The sequence below is a fragment of the Schistocerca piceifrons genome, chromosome 7 (genome assembly GCF_021461385.2).
Source record: "Schistocerca piceifrons isolate TAMUIC-IGC-003096 chromosome 7, iqSchPice1.1, whole genome shotgun sequence".
NCBI lineage: Eukaryota > Metazoa > Arthropoda > Insecta > Orthoptera > Acrididae > Schistocerca > Schistocerca piceifrons.
The window spans coordinates 568702597-568718770 of record NC_060144.1 but is presented as its reverse complement, the minus strand read 5'-3'; the positions used below and the strand labels follow the sequence as shown (position 1 = coordinate 568718770).

The 16174-nt window shown below is 40.4% G+C and overlaps 1 protein-coding gene across 1 annotated transcript in view; it reads left to right on the top strand.

Annotated features, from left to right (window-relative positions):
• The window catches only part of LOC124709084, a 30220-nt gene extending 14332 nt beyond the window's left edge, over nucleotides 1–15888 (top strand). The window contains exon 3 of the mRNA XM_047240732.1: nucleotides 14943–15888. Coding sequence (XP_047096688.1) covers nucleotides 14943–15139 — 197 coding nt within the window. The 3' untranslated portion in view covers nucleotides 15140–15888. The remainder of the gene's footprint in view (nucleotides 1–14942) is intronic.
• Nucleotides 15889–16174: the final 286 nt, after the last annotated feature.

Here is a 16174-nt window from a genome sequence, read left to right as displayed (position 1 = left end):
ATTTCAGGAAGGTTGCCATCCTTAAAATGTTACATTAAGTCCATTGAGTGCAAATTCCCAACCTAGGAAAACTTTTTGCAGATGTATTTGTACACATATTATATATTTTTTGAACATACTCCCTATTATAATTGTTGCAAATGATTTTGGACATTTACCACATTGTATTCCAGAGTTCACACATTACTTTTACACTGTCATCAGTAATGGTGACAGACTTCCCTCTTTTTCAGTCTTCTCATTTAAATTATTAATATGGATGTTATTATCAATTTTGACAGTATCACTTGGACATTTGAAATTTCATCTCTGAATGCAGAGTCCACCTCAGTCACCTTTAGTTCTACTGATTGCAATCTGGACTTTGTAGAAGTTGCTCTGTCATCTACATTATTCATCCTTTCAGTTAAATTATCTACTATCTCACTTATAGGTGCTACTTGGTCATGCAGTTCATGAAATATTGGTATGTGTGAATGCTCAAATACTATGTCATTGTAGGAAGTACTAGAGACACACTTTTGAATGATATACACTTTACTAATGGCATCCTTACACAAAGCTATGCTGAATAACAACACACAAATCATGGCCGACAAGAATACACACTGGAAAAACAAGTCAAAGAAGTTAGTCCTCACAGAGGTGGTGGTCAACTCATACTGAGTCGACTGCCACCACAGAGACACCTCCGCAACCTGCCCTCCCCCCAGGGTAGTGTGGAGCACGGGGGAGATTGCAGGATGGAGAATGTCCTCATGTGATGAGAGACAGTGTGACCAGCCGTGTTGTAGCTGCCATGGTGGGAAGGCAAAGCTGGACCATTGCTCTGCAAGAAAGAAGGAGGTTAGGAAAGCATGTCATCTTTTTGCCAGAAAGGGAAGTGAAGGAGACGACCTGCACGGGATAAAGGAATGTCGGGAGAGAGGGACGGGGAGTAGGTTGAGGATGTGGAGAGAAAAGGGATGCTAATGGCAAGCCACCCAGTGGAGTCAATGGAGGCAGTGATGTAGGCCTTGTCTGCAGAAGGGAGTAAAGGGCAATGTGGGCAGTGTTGAGATTATCAAAGGAGTGAGGAGTGGTATGGAAAAGGAAGAGATCCTTGGGGATGAAAAGCGAGAGGTTGATAGAGATTGTTGTGGTACTCAGTGGTGCTGGTGAGAGATGAGTCATTAGAATGAGCACTTGAGAATCACTTGTTCTGAGCACAACACTGAGGAATCACCATAGCACTGGGAGGGAGGAGAGTTGGAAGATAATACAAGAATTGGTGCACTTTTATCCAAAAGTGAGTTGCCACACTCAACTGGTGTAGGTTCACTGGGTGGTGCATTGTACGGTGTGGTTTTAGCATGTGCAAGGATACACTTTGTGCTTACCATTGAGGAGAATATCAAAAGTGTTGTTAGAGTGTGGTAGTAATTCATGAGAGCCCAAATAAGGAGGCTGCAAAGCTGCCCAAACCAAGTATTCACAGAGCATGACATAGTCGCAGGTGGCAAGGTCACTTTGAATGAAGAAGTGCATGGTTTTGTAGTTGTGGGTAGAGGTACATGAATGTGTGAGATGTGTTAGGCATTCAACTAGTGTGAATAGGGCAGAGGGAGGAACAGGATCGGAGTCCTTGACATACTCTGCGGGAAGGACCAAGTGCTCTCTGTAGAGTGCCTCAGCTACAGATAATTGAAGATCTCTTTGAAGGTGGTACGTTTGCCCAGGAGGATCCACAGCAATGCTTCCACCAAAACAATGGTAGGACACATGAGTGCCACTTGCAGACTGTGATGCCAGTGCTCCACAAGTCCATTACTTTGTGGCTGGTAGGTGGTAACAAAGAACTTGGCAACACTGTGTAGATTACAGAGCGTAGCAAAAAGGAGCTGATCTGTACTGAGAGATTATGGGTAGCTGAAGCGAGCCAGCCAGGTGTGAGTGAAAGCACAGGCTAGCGAATTGGCTGATATGTCGACAAGGGGGATAGCTTCCACCCACCTACTTGTATGGCCGATCATAGAAAGAATGTATTCGGAACATTCTGAAGGTGGTAGGGGACCAATCAGGCCAAGATGTACATGGCGAAAATGTCCTTTTGGGATATCAAAGCTCCTGAAAGGAGGTAGCACATACTAACTGACGTTTTTACATTGGTAGGGAATGCATGCACGCAGCCGGGTGCGGTATTCACTTTTGGCGTTCGAACAAACAAAATGCTCAGTAAGTAGGCATATGGTGGCTTTGATACCCAGATGGACCAGGCTGTGAATGACATTGAGGACTGTGCGTCACAGAGCAGAAAGAACTATGGGATGCAGTGTACTAGTAGAAGGGTCACACAACATTGGAGTAGCTGAACTAGGTAGGAGTCGGGATTCCACTATAAGGGATGTGAACGAGTCTTGTAATAAGTTCTGTACATCAGGGTCTTGTTGCTGTGAGTGAGCCAGCTTGTCCTGGTCAAGGGGTGAAGTGATGCAGTTAATTCTTGGCATGTAGTCCACAGTGAAATTGCCATCACTTTTTATGCAACAGACGTCTATAGCGTGCTGAGAAAGGAGTGAGGTCCATATGTCAAAAATGATGAGGGGCAGGTCAGTAGCAGGGTTGCATAGTGACCCATGAGGGGGCAGTAGTCCATAAAGATGGTAATGTTGTGACCTTCAATGTCTTCTCAGAAATATTTCACTGTGTGATAAATATTGTATAACTCTCTGTCAAAAGTGGACCATTTGTAATGGGAGGCGTACAATTTGTTGGAGTAGAAGTGAAGAGGCACTGAATGTTACCTATATCTTGCTGGAGATGTCACCTATATCTTGCTGAAGCACAGCAGTGACACAGGAGTCACTAGCATCTGTGGTAATAGAGAAGCGTGCATTGGTGATGGGGTGCATGAGTGTTACAGCACTGGAGAGTGTGAACTTGAGATTTTCGGAAGCTTGTAAAATAGTGTAAGATGAGTTAACTCTATGCAATACAGAAGTGTTTTTGCCTGCTAAAGTGTCCATGAGAGGTGCTTGAAGTGAGGCAGCATGGTGTGTATTGTGCCTGGGAAAGTTTACCAAATCTAGAAACTGTGGAGATCATTGTGGTTTTCAGGTAATGGTAGGTCAGAGATGAAGGCTATGTAATTGGAAGTCAGGCAGATGAACGCAGTGGTAACTTCATGAACAAGGAAGGTGAGGCTAGTGTGGTGAAGCTGAGTTTTACCATGATTAATTTTGGCACAGTCGTCCTTGAGAACTTGTAGCATATGCAGTAGGCGTTTATCATATTTGTCATCAGAAGAAGAAAAGATAAGGATACTGTCCAGATATACATAGCAGAATGGCGGTGGGAAAAGTAGAGAATCAACAAAGCGCTTCCAGGTTTGGGTGATATTTTTCAGTCCATAAGGCATGAAAAAACACTTGAATAGGCCAAATGGTGTAATGAGGCCATTTTTGGAATGTCATCAGCATGCATAGAGATTTGATGCTAAGCCTTGCTATAGTCTGTGAAGCTAAACACACATGCACCCTGTAACTGTTGTGTGAAGTCTTGAATGTGTCAAATGGGATAAATGTCAATGTCTGTGCCCACATTCAGTTTGTTGTACTCTCTGCACAACCTGTAGGTACCATCTTTCTAAGGGACTAGGTGAATAGGTGAAGACCAGTTATCAGAAGAGGTGTGGACTGTACCTACATCAAAAAGTGCCTGTACAGCAGCCTTAGTTATCAGATGCCTTGCCTTGTAACAGACAGGAGAGCCTTCCGTAGTCATTAACCTTTGATAGGTACTGTTTGAAATAGCCATGAGGGGGTGGGAGAGTCACTCTCAATGCTGATACATGGAGAGTCTCTGACCTGTAGAGTCTGTGGCACATCAGTGTGTGTGTCATTGGCCAAAGTTGCTGCAGGTAGTACCATGATGGGAAGAAAATCAACCACACGATGTGAATGTTTCAGGTTGTGGAAAGTGTCAGCAATCAGCTGATGGAGCGCAATGTTGCTGGCACAAATGGTGGTAACATCATGATGTTGGAGCAAGACCTCAATGAGGGAGTTTGCAACATGAGCTGCCAGAAGTATACACTCAGATGAAGGATGGACAAGCATGTCACAGTGGGTCATGGGGGCTGTAACCAGGCGGAAGTATCATGCAACAATGCAGTGGACTGGATGTCTGGTGAGATGTCAAAGTGCTTAAGGAAGTCAATTCCAAGGACAGGATTCTTGACTTCCGCCATATGGAAGGTCTGTGGAAACTTCAGATTAGGAGTGAGCTGCAGCTGTAGCATAGCTGTGCCATGGACTTTGCTGTCTGAATTATTAGATGCACAGAGTGTGCCAGATGAGGGCCAGATGCTCAACAGAGTGACAGCTGGTGGGATAATGCTTGCACTTGCACTGGTGGCAATCAGTAAGTCTATTTTGGTTAAACTGTCAAGCATGTAGATGTGTCCAGATGTGAGTTGATTGTTGGATGCTGATTGATTTCTAAGGTGGCATCCCGAAGAAGAAGCATGGGATGTGGCGCCTACTGTGGCCAATATGGCCAGTCTTCAATTGTACACAGGGAGTGGCAGTTATGAGCAGCATCCACAAAGTTCATGTGGAACCTACACAGCAGGTAGGTGGGGTGGGGAATAGGACACGTATTTCTGACATCAGCCGCTCTCCTATGGTGGGAGCCATTGAGAGTAAAAGATGGGGAATGGGGGGCAGGAAGTGTAGATAGTGGGGCTGGTCTGCCACTAGGTGGCTGGTGGCTAGGTGGCTCAGTCTCGAGACGTGCAAGGTCTCGTGTAACCTACTCTGGGTGGACGAGGAAAAGGGGTAGCTGTATCTGAAGCAAGACTGCCAATGCAGGAATCAGAATTGGGTCTTGCAGAAGTAACAAAGTAGCAGTGTCGCATGACTTGATACACACCATCTGGATGTCAAAGTCTACTTTCCAGTGGTTCTCTACACAAAGATAAGAGCTGTAGCTAGATGTTGTACGGACACTTAATGATCCAAATGGCCACCAAGGCAGTGTCTGGCAGATTTTGAGGACCAACTAGGGCACATAGGTGATGCCAGAGTTGAAGGCAACCTCTTGTCAGAGGCCATGAATTATTTGATGAAGCACAAGAACAAGAAAGGCACTCGATGATGATCTGCCCCGTGTGAAAGCTATTCTCGAATACCCATTGTGAATGCTGTTCTTGAACACAGAATGAGTTGAATGACATTTGTAAGAAGCTGTAAATCACACTGACTACTGTCAAACAATTGGCAGCTGCTGTGTTAAAAGAGCTGCTGAGAGTCATGTACCAGTACCAGAGGTACCTCAAGTACTGTTCTCTCCTGCGGATCTTGCCTCTTCTGCAGAAAGTACAGGATCCATCATCACTCATTCACTTGACTGCCAGTGGCATGTCAACGATAGATCTAGGTGTCCTGTACAAGGTGGACAGGGACCAGGGATGACTGAATGTGTTGTACTGATTCCCCTAACTAAAGAGTTTGAGGTTCTGTCTTTCGCTGAAACTGAGACTGAACCGGTGGTACTCACTTCACCTCTTTTGGTAAAACCTGTGTTGTGCAATGTCAAGAGGAGGCAAATATGAAAGGATAGGGGTCTATTAATTGTTGGCTATTCAAATGTATGGTAAACAATGGTGCCCCTTAGAGAAATAACAGCATGTGACAGGAAAGGACACCAGCTGCACTCTGTGTGTATGTCTGGGGGCCTCATTCAAGGTGTTGAAGAGGCTATTCCAGTAGCCAATGAGGGAACAAGGTACAACCAGCTGCAGATTGTGGTGTAATTGGAACAAGTGATGCCTGTCATTTGGGCCCCGAGGTCATTCTTGGGTCATTCCGAAGACTGGCAGAAAAGGTTGAGAAGATCAGCCTTGTGCATGGAGTTTCAACGAAGCACACAATTTGTATCATTGCCCTCAGAACTGATAATGGCCCTTTAGTTCTGAGTCAAGTGGAAAGAATGAACCAGAGACTTTGGCAGTGCTGTGACAAGCTAGGCTGAGACACCCTGGACTTGCACCCCAGGATTGAGAACTGTAAGGTCCACCTAAACGGATCATGTGTGCACTACAAGTCAGGTAGTTGACTGTGTGTGGGGTGCACGGAGGAATTTTTTACATGAGGCAACTCATTATCCAGTCCAGATAATGAAAGCTGTAGGAAACCCAGAAGTATCAGTGAAAGGTCGAATGAAATGCCTCCCAAAGGTGCGACTATTAAAATCCCAATGGTAAACTGTGGAATCATTCACAATGAAATGCCAAAGTTTAAAATGCTTATAAAAAGCAGTGAAGCCCACAAATACTATGTACAGAAAGATGCTTGAAACCTGAAGTTGATAGCAGTGAGATTTTTAGTGAAAATTTTAGTGTATATAGGAAGGATAGGCAAATAGGAAATAGAGATGACGTATTTGTTGCAGGACATGAAACCCAAATCCACTAACACAGAAATTGAAGCTACATGTGAGATTGTTTGAGCAATACTCAGTATCAGGGGTGGGCAAAAACTAATTAGATCCTTCTAACACTCACCAGACTCATCTCTGATGCAACTGAAAACTTTAGAGTAAACCTCAGTTCACTTGTATTTATGTTCCCCAGTCATATTGTAATCATTGGTGGAGACTTAAATCATTCACCAATTGATTGGTAAAATTACTGTTTTGTTAGTAGCGGGTGCAATAAGACATCCTGTGAAATATTACTAAATGCCTTCTCTGAACACTACCTACAACAGATAATTAATAATCCCACTCATGACGGAAATACAGGATGTCCAAAAAGTCTTTCCCTGATTACATTAATTGATAACTCAGGCTAGAAGTAAGATACAAATATGAAACTGATGTCTAATTGTTTACAAACTATCAAAGTTTTTTTCACACATCAGTAAACTTCCACATGAGCACCCTTGGTAGCACACAGCACATCTAGGCGAAATTCAATTTCCATCCACACACACTAGTCAACATCACTGGAGGGATCAATTCAACGACTGTGGTTATCCGTTGCTGCAGAGTTTCAAGATCTGGTACACATGTTTGGTAGACCTCGTCCTTGACATAACCCAGTAAAAAGAAGTCTAATGGGGTTATGTTAGGAGAGCGTGGAGGCCAAACCATTGGCTCATCATGACCAATCCATTGCCCAGGAAAGGTCATATCGAGATAGGCACGGACGTCCAAACCCCAATGAGGCGGTGCACCGTCTTGCTGAAACAAGACATCGGGGTGCTACTGAAGCACCTGTGGAACAGCATACAGTTGCAACATGTCCAGATACACTGCAGATGTGATGGTAGCCTCAGCGAAGAAGAATGGCCTGATAATTCAATCGTGCAATAGCGTGCACCAAACATTCACATCTGGACTCCCTCTGGTGCACTCCATGGCCTCGCCAGGAGGTTGCGAACCCCAAATGCGCACATTATGGTGATTCACTACTTCACTGACAAAAAAAGATCGCTTCGTCGGAAAAGGCAATTCGTCTGAGATAACCATAATCGTCCTCAATACGTGATGGCATTTCGACCACAAAGTCATATCGACATGTACTGTCATTGGGCAACAAGGCCTGAATGATTTGCTCTTTGTATGCACAAAACAATAAACTTTAATAGTTTGTAAACAATTAGACACCAGTTTCATATTTGTATCTTACTTCTAGCCTGAGTTATCAATTTATGTAATCAAGGAAAGACTTTTTGGACACCCTGTATATTGGGTCTAATGGCAACAAATAGACCTGACCTCTTTCATGATGTCCACATCAAACCTGTTATCAGTGACCATGAGACGGTTGTGGTAACAATAATTACCAAAGTACAAAAGACAACTAAAGCAAGCAGAAAGATGTATATGTTCAGAAAGGGCAGCTAATCAAATTTTTACTGACATTAATAAGTGATTCATAGCCAATTCACTGTCATTAAACTTTGAAAAGACCCACTATATGCAGTTCAGAACTTCCAAGAGAATTCCTTCTAGTGTGTGTATAAAATATGATGACATGGAAATAGGAGAAGTTGAGAGTGTAAAATTCTTGGGATTACAACTTGATAATAAATTCAGTTGGGAGTGACATACTAATGAACTGCTAAAGTACCTAAACAAGTCTGTGTTTGCAATGCGAACAATGTCAGACATAGGAGATATAAATATTAAAAAAAAAACTGGCATATTTTGCTTATTTTCACTCCATTATGTCATATGGTATCATATTTTGGGGTAACTCCACAAACTGAGAAAAAAATTTTAGAGTACAGAAGCATATAATAAGAGTAATGTGTAGTGTAAATCCAAGAACATAAAGTCAAAACCTATTCAAAGTCTTGGGCATACTAACCACAGATTCTCAGTATATTTATTCCTTAATGAAGTTTGTTGTAAATAATACATCTCTTTTTCTAACTAACTGCTTAGTACACAGTATCAATACTGGGAATAAGGACAAAATACATAAAGATTTAAAATCACTTACTCTTGCCCAGAAAGGAGTCCAGTATTCAGCAACGCATATTTTCAATAAGTTACCAGCAACCATTAAGAGTTTAGTTTCAGACAAGGCACAATTTAAACATAATTTAAAAGAATTTTTGGTGGCCAACTCCTTCTATTCCGTCCATGAATTTCGCAACAAGTGCATTAGAACATTTTAATGAAAATTTATTATACTCTATTTTTTGACAATGCTTGGTTGTAACAACCAAGTAACTACCTACTGTGTGAATGATGGATTTATGGAAAGCAGATGTATGTCTTAAGTTGGTAAATAGTGGAAGTTTAATTTGAAATTTTGTACATAATTTGACTGTTCTTAACTGAGGATCATTGAAATGAATAATTTACTTTAATTTTTGACAATACTTGGTTGTAATAGCCAAGTAGCTAGCTACTGTGTGAATGATGGATTTAATGAAAGCAGATGTAAGTATTAAGCCTGTAAATATTAGAAGTTTAATTTTAATTCACGTACATAATTTTACTGTTTATTGACTGAGGATCATTAAAATTAATGAAACTCAAGTTTTTCCAATTTCATTTTTGTAATGTGTTTATCTGACATGTTCCACACCCAGGAGGATACCCTCTTTTGTGGGTCTATGGAATGAATAATTAATCTAATCTAATCTAATCTAGTAAAGTAGATACAAAATTAGTAGTATCATATCTCAATTAGGAACTTGAAACTTTCAGCACATGGTAGGAGCAAGTAGAAGAACTATGGCTCACGTTTAAAAGAATAGTTGACCATGCACTAGATAGATATGTACCTAGTACAACAGTTCATAAAGGGAGGTAACCTCCATGGTATATAGTCGCCATAAAGAAACTTATAAAGAAACAGAGATTACTGCATAATAGGTGTAACACAAAGGATAGAGAGATGGTGAATGAAACACATTTGGCTTTCAAGAGAAGAATGCATGATGCCTTCAGTGACCTCCATAGCAGAATATTGTCACATAATATTTCACAAAATCCAAAGAAATTCTGGTCATATGTAAAAGCTGATAGTGGCACCAGAGTTAGTGTCCAGTCCCTAGCAAATGAGATGGGAACCGAAATTTAGGGTAGCAAAACAAAAGCTTAAATGCTCAACTCCATTTTCAAATGTTCATTTACAAAGGAAAACCCAGGAACCAATTTAAATTCTGATAACACTGAAAAGATGAATGAAATAAGTATTAGTGCCAGTGGTGTAGAGAAACAGCTGAAATCATTCAAATTGAACAAAGCTTGTGATGTTCACCTGTTTTATTTCTTCATTGCTTGTCCTCAGTGTCGACTTACCACATTGCTATACTAGCTGAAGAATAGGTAAAAGGTAAAGTAAAGGGTAAGTGTAAAAGGTAAGTGCAAAAAAATTTTTCTGCACAAAGTTCCAGAATTTTTGAACAGGCCTCGTACGTAGTGCTGATGGCTGCTGGGTAGTGAGGGCGGCAATTATGAAAACCGTATGTGCAATCTACCAACTGTAATTTATTTTCCAGTGGAAGTCCTTCAATGCATTTCAGCACAGTTTCTATATCATGTGGTAATTTGCTCAACTATGTGGCCCACATGAAATATTGGACATTAATGAGGGATCCACTACAGCCTGTAAAAGGTGCCAAGATTGGGATAGGTGTCATCTGTTTAATTGTTCTGAGTGAATAGCTTGATGCATTTGTTGTTCAGGAGCCTTGCATAGTCTTAGAAGCAAAGCTGTTTTGGCTGCCTCAAACTTGTTCAATGTATGGGGAGACAGTAATGATTATGATGTTACTGAATGTGCTAGATATTTGTCTAAATGACACAATAAATTTGAGTACTTTGATGTATAATCAGATGTGCTGTGTGCAGTGAATACTGTTTTGGTGGTAGCTAACAAATTATGGGGCTGATCCTCTAAGAATGGAGGCAGTTCTAGAGGCATATATGGCACTGCTAAAGTGTCATAGGAGAGGTGTCCGTAGGGCACCAATTGGTTAGATCCAGGAGCATTGGCTTGCAGAACACCATTGATTGTCCATGGCATAGTAGAGAAACCAGAAAGGTTCTGGCACGCCTTGGCCAGCTGAGCTCTGGTAGAAATGGATTTGTTGTTTGAGAAGCCGGCATGGTAGCACAAGTCCTGGTGGGGAGGGATGAGTAAGTGTTGTTGTGCGTGAACACTGGGATCCAGCTGGAGGGTGGGGTCACTTACAGGCATTAGATCAAGCTGTTGCTCTGTAGGAGTTGAGTTGATCAAGTCTGTTGTGGGGTGCAGTGAATAGTGCCACATGGGGTGAGAGTTTCCTGTGCACATGAGGGAGAGTGGAAAAATTCACTTTCGCTCACACTTTTGCATTTGATATGTTCCAAATCGCATATTGCACTGTGTAATTCATGATGAATACTGTAAAACCTGATCAAAGTGACCTAAAAGTCTTTGGTGATCACTGGTATTCATTGTCCTGGCAGCAGTTTGGATGTCTATTACGTACATGGAGAATGCACTGTGATTTCGCATCACCAATGTGGGAATGCTTGGCGGCTGGGTGGTGGTAGAATAATGTACTGACACTTTGGCTAAGAATTCCACACTTTATTGTCACTATTATACATCAATCAGGTATAGAGCACATTAATGCAAAACACAAAGTGGGAATTATAGAATAAAGACTGTGATTTCACCTTACAGAGAAAAATATGTTTGTGGTTGCCACAATCAATATGTTGGCTGATGATCAATGCCACCACAAGTCCAAATTTAAGGAATAAACCTGAAACACTTCAGAAATTGAAATCAGTTTTTATGTAATTCCTAACATATTCATGTGAGTTTCTGAATTCTTTCCATTTCACACAGGCCATATTATTTATCATGAGATGCAGTAGATTCAACCAGCCAACACATACCTAGGTCACTGTCAACAACTTGACTTCCTTGCTAGCAATACAAGCAGATGCACTGAATGAATCTGAAAACAATTGCCGGGCAACTTACGTCACATGATCTGAGGTCACAGTCACTGGGTCTACAAAGTGTGGAAAGTACAGTTGTTTGTTTACTTGAAGTGTACAAGTTTTCAGTTTTACTTTTTTGGAGTTGTAGTCCAAGAATGTAGAAAGATAACAGCTCAGCAAAAGCTGATGATCGCCCATGATGTCGACAACAACCATAACAAAAGTTTTCAGACATGGTGAAGGAATATGACTTAGTGCCATCTACAAATGTGGCCTATTTAAAAATAAGGAAGCATTTCTAAATGCTGAAGCTAATGATTCTTGAGGATCCAAAATGGAAGAACATTTGTATGTCTATGTTCAATGATCTGGAAAATATTCTTATAAGTAGTTTCAAGGATTGAGAAATGGAAGCACCCCTATAAGCAGAAACGTACTGCAAGAGAAAGCTCTGAAATTGCTCTGAAGAGTGGCATCAAACATTTCAGTGTGCATCAAGTAGCTGGCTGAATCATTTTAAAAAACATCATAATCTTTCATTTCAAATTGTAACTGGAGAAAGTGAGGTTCTGCTCATAGAAAGGGTAAACTATTGGAACAATGTTCCATTGCCATGACTGATACAGGTTTATGGGGCTAGGTACACTTTCAACACTGATGAAACATGCACCTTTGTAACTTACTTCTGCAAAATCATGTCCTATTAAGGGGGGAAAATGCCAAGGAGGTCAAAAAAGTACAGAAAAATAATGACAATATTGGTGCCTCTGCTATTAATTCGCAGGTGTTTCCAAAACATAAGAACACTACTTTTTTATTGTGAAATGTCAGAAAACCTTACAGCTTTTTCAGACATTTAAATGTTAAGATGAATGCAGCTGGAAGTCAAATGGTACTTATTATTCGCCTATGGCCTGTACATCCCAAGGAAACATAATTTCTGAGAAATGTAGATGATGTGCTCCTTCCTTTAAACTGCACAAGTTGTATGTGGCCTCTGGACCTGGGCATAATATACTCTGTTAAAGCCAAATATAGAGTATCTGTTGTGCAGCTGGAAGTCAAATGGTACTTATTATTCACCTATGGCCTGTACATCCCAAGGAAACATAATTTCTGAGAAATGTAGATGATGTGCTCCTTCCTTCAAACTGCACAAGTTGTATGTGGCCTCTGGACCTGGGCATAATATACTCTGTTAAAGCCAAATATAGAGTACCTGTTGTGTAGACGCCAATTTCATTGTTTGAGAGGAAGTTAGTGATGAGAGTCAGCACTGTACAGGCTATGCACACATTTGTTGATGCCTGGAACTCTGTAACGCAACAGGCTGTGTTAAATTGATTCACAAAGACTGGCTGTCATTCATCAGTTCCTACTAAAGACAATATGTTCCAGACAAAGAATAGAGTACCAAAACTGTAATTTCAGAAAATGCAACATCCCAGGACATTGTTTGTCCTGGTGATGATGTCCTGACTTCCATGCCCATGGCTGATGCAAGTGAAATGGTTGAGAAGAAACACAAGTAGGAGCTGATGGTGACAGCAATCAAGAGGAAGGAAAGAAGGAGGTTGTTGCATCAAGTTTCACTGCTGCTGTGCAAGGAATTGATACTATCGGGAATTTTATTTCCTCTTTTACTCCAGATGAATCGTTTCTGACCTATATCAATCAGCTGTAGCAACAATTCTTTCATTACAGTATGCTGGAAGGACAAAATAAATGAGACCTCTTGATTAAAAAAAAATAATGGATATGTTTTCTGAATAGTGTAACAATTGTGTATTTACTGTATACAAATTTGTAGCATAAGACATTGGTAAATAGCGCTTTTATCAACTAAACATGCCTGAATTATGAGTATGGGTCACTCCTTACATGTAGTCTGTTAAAACCCCCCATTTAAGGAAAACACCTATTTCAAAAAAATATTACAGTCCCAGAGATTTGTTAAAAAGGGGTTTTATTGTAATTACTTCAGAATCCATAAATGTTATTTTTGCTATGCCATATTTTTGTGGATAACTTTTTATACTACTTTTTAAGTTTACAAATCATATTTCCTCCTCATAGTTAAATACATGAATCATGACCATCTTCATTTGTGTAATATACAAAGGAGAGTCTTAGACATCTCTTCAAAGTTCATTTTCCATACCTTATGTTCACATTATACCTTAAAAGACTTTTGCCAAATATCTTTTATAAAAGAAGTTTTCATAAAATCAGTGATGGTGTGCATGAGTTCTTTTATCATATCTTTCATAAAAGTTAGAGCATAGTCTTAGTTTTTATAAAGTATTTGTTGAAGAGCTTTGACAATGTAACATGGGCCTTACAACATGTATCTGTAGTTATGTAACCATTCGCTGGGAGTCTGAGCGTCTCCAGGGCAGGATTCTGACCCATGAAATACTTATTCCCACATTATTTTATAAGGCTTGAATGAAAATTCTGTTAGAGCACTTTTTATATTGTCTCAAATGTTGTTGAACAACAATTAGTGAAAGTTGAAAATCAAGACCTGACCATAAATACATAGTCATGTAACAAAATTAGAGTGGTATCATAATGTTTCAAAATTAGATGCATTATATACTACATTAGTCAATCTTGGTCGCTACATTTCATCGGATTCTAATTTTGGTGCAACTGACAGTCTTTACATATGACCAGAATTTTTGTGCTTAGTCAGAAATTGTTCAACAAGACCCTACTGTGATATTCCTTAAACACTTCATACATTGCCCTATGTACAGCCAGACTGTTTCACTTAGCGTCTCTTTATGTATAGCCTTCTGCTTTGTTTTCCACCTAATAGTTGCTCTTTGTTTAGAAGTTTCTTTACAGTGAGTAAATGCCATGGAGATCACTCACATAATGAACTGTGCTATTAAGTACAAATCAGCCCAGTGTGTAATCAACTATTCTTTCATATTTGTGTGTGTGTGTGTGTGTGTGTGTGTGTGTGTGTGTATGTGTGACAAAGACCAGGGAAGGGAGGGAGGGAGAGGGAGGAACATTGAACATAATTAAGTATAAACCACCACATTTTAAAAAGAGTAGCTTCAGGCGTTAATTCATATGGTTAGCAAGTTTCCATGTATTCCACTGATACAGAGTATTACAAATTATTGTAAAACAACTGATTCCACTTCAAAGCGAGATCACAATTACAATCCATGCAAACAACTGACTGTTGATGATAACTTTTGCTCATACTGTTTGCAACTTTCTTGTAGTATCCTTTCCACTTCCATTTATTTCAATGTTTCCCAGCATGTCTGTATATTATACCATTTCTTCATTTTTATACTGACATAAATATCTGAAATGACATTCCACAAAAACCCTTTGTACAAAGCATTCCTTTTATCTAATTTTTTCCCCAGCTACTCTATATTGCTTTCCTCCTCACACATTTTCCTTCTCTCCAGAACCTTATTCTAACTTTCCTGGTGTTTACCTTTCAGCGGAGTTGTGTGCTCTTGTTGCAGGTTGGTGTTGCTGCTGCTTCAGGCTCTGCTTCCAATTCTGTCGCCCAGTGGAGCTGATCCAGGTGTCCAAAAAATACATTGCAGACAATCCTCCAGGGAGACTGGTGCTGCCTGATGAGAGGGTCATAAACTACAAACCTACTGTATATGAAGTAGAGGAATATGAGAGGTTCAACTCATATTTGAGAAGGATGTGATTGTAGAACAGATAAGGAGACAGTATCTTGAAGAATAAGTCTGTGTTGATGGTTTATGGGTTTGTAATACTCCACAAGAAACTTTTTACTGTTATTTGCTCCCTGTTTCCGGTACAACTCATGAAGGGAACACAGGAAAGGCCAATTTGTCTCTATAGGTTTACCACACTTTAATGCCTCATTCCCACATAATAGTGTGTATGAAAGAAGTATTAAAATTGTATCACCTTCTGTTGCAGATAGCAGGTAATTTAGCCCTCTGACTAGTGTGCCACAGCAGTTGAAGCACACCATGCCATGAGTACAGTCGATTGCCATGGCAATTTAGTGCTGAAGTGCTCTACTGGGAGATGACCCCTGAAGAAGTTTTCAAACACGACTGTTTATCCTTTAGCTGTGTTGGCATCTGAAGACCTCTCAATTCCAGCGCTGCTGTGACCTCTTGCTACTCCTTATTATTTCCTTGAAGCTATGCAGTATATGACTTTGTTGCCAGTTCAATGTCACCACTTTTGGCAGAATACCTTACACACCACACTTTCTTCTGAAAAGCCATTAGATAATGATTCAGCACACATGCTGCAGTTTGTCAGTTCTCAAAAATTTTTTCCTTTTTGCGCTTTACTGTGAGACTGCATCATTCCTCTCACCACGCAGTGTGCACTGTCACTAAATTTAAAAGGTAAGGAAGTTGGGGAGCGGTGGAATGGAATATGTATTTTAGAGAAGTATACAAAGTTATAATTTCAGACACATGATTATTTATTTATCCACAACCTAAGTGCTATTGAAAACTACTTATAAAATTGTCTAGTAGTCTGTTTATTACAGTTCAGATCCATGCTGGTGGAGCTTTTAGTTTCTCCGGTCAGGCTACAAAATTAAGTTCCTGTGCAGGGTGTGAGAAAGACAGTCTTAATCTAAGCAACTACAATGACTGGATACAGACATGTGTGGAGGGCGAAATCAAAACCTTGTGAGTCTGGGAAGCAAAGAAGTGGGGCACATGTGGTTGCTAGACATGGGCAACAATCT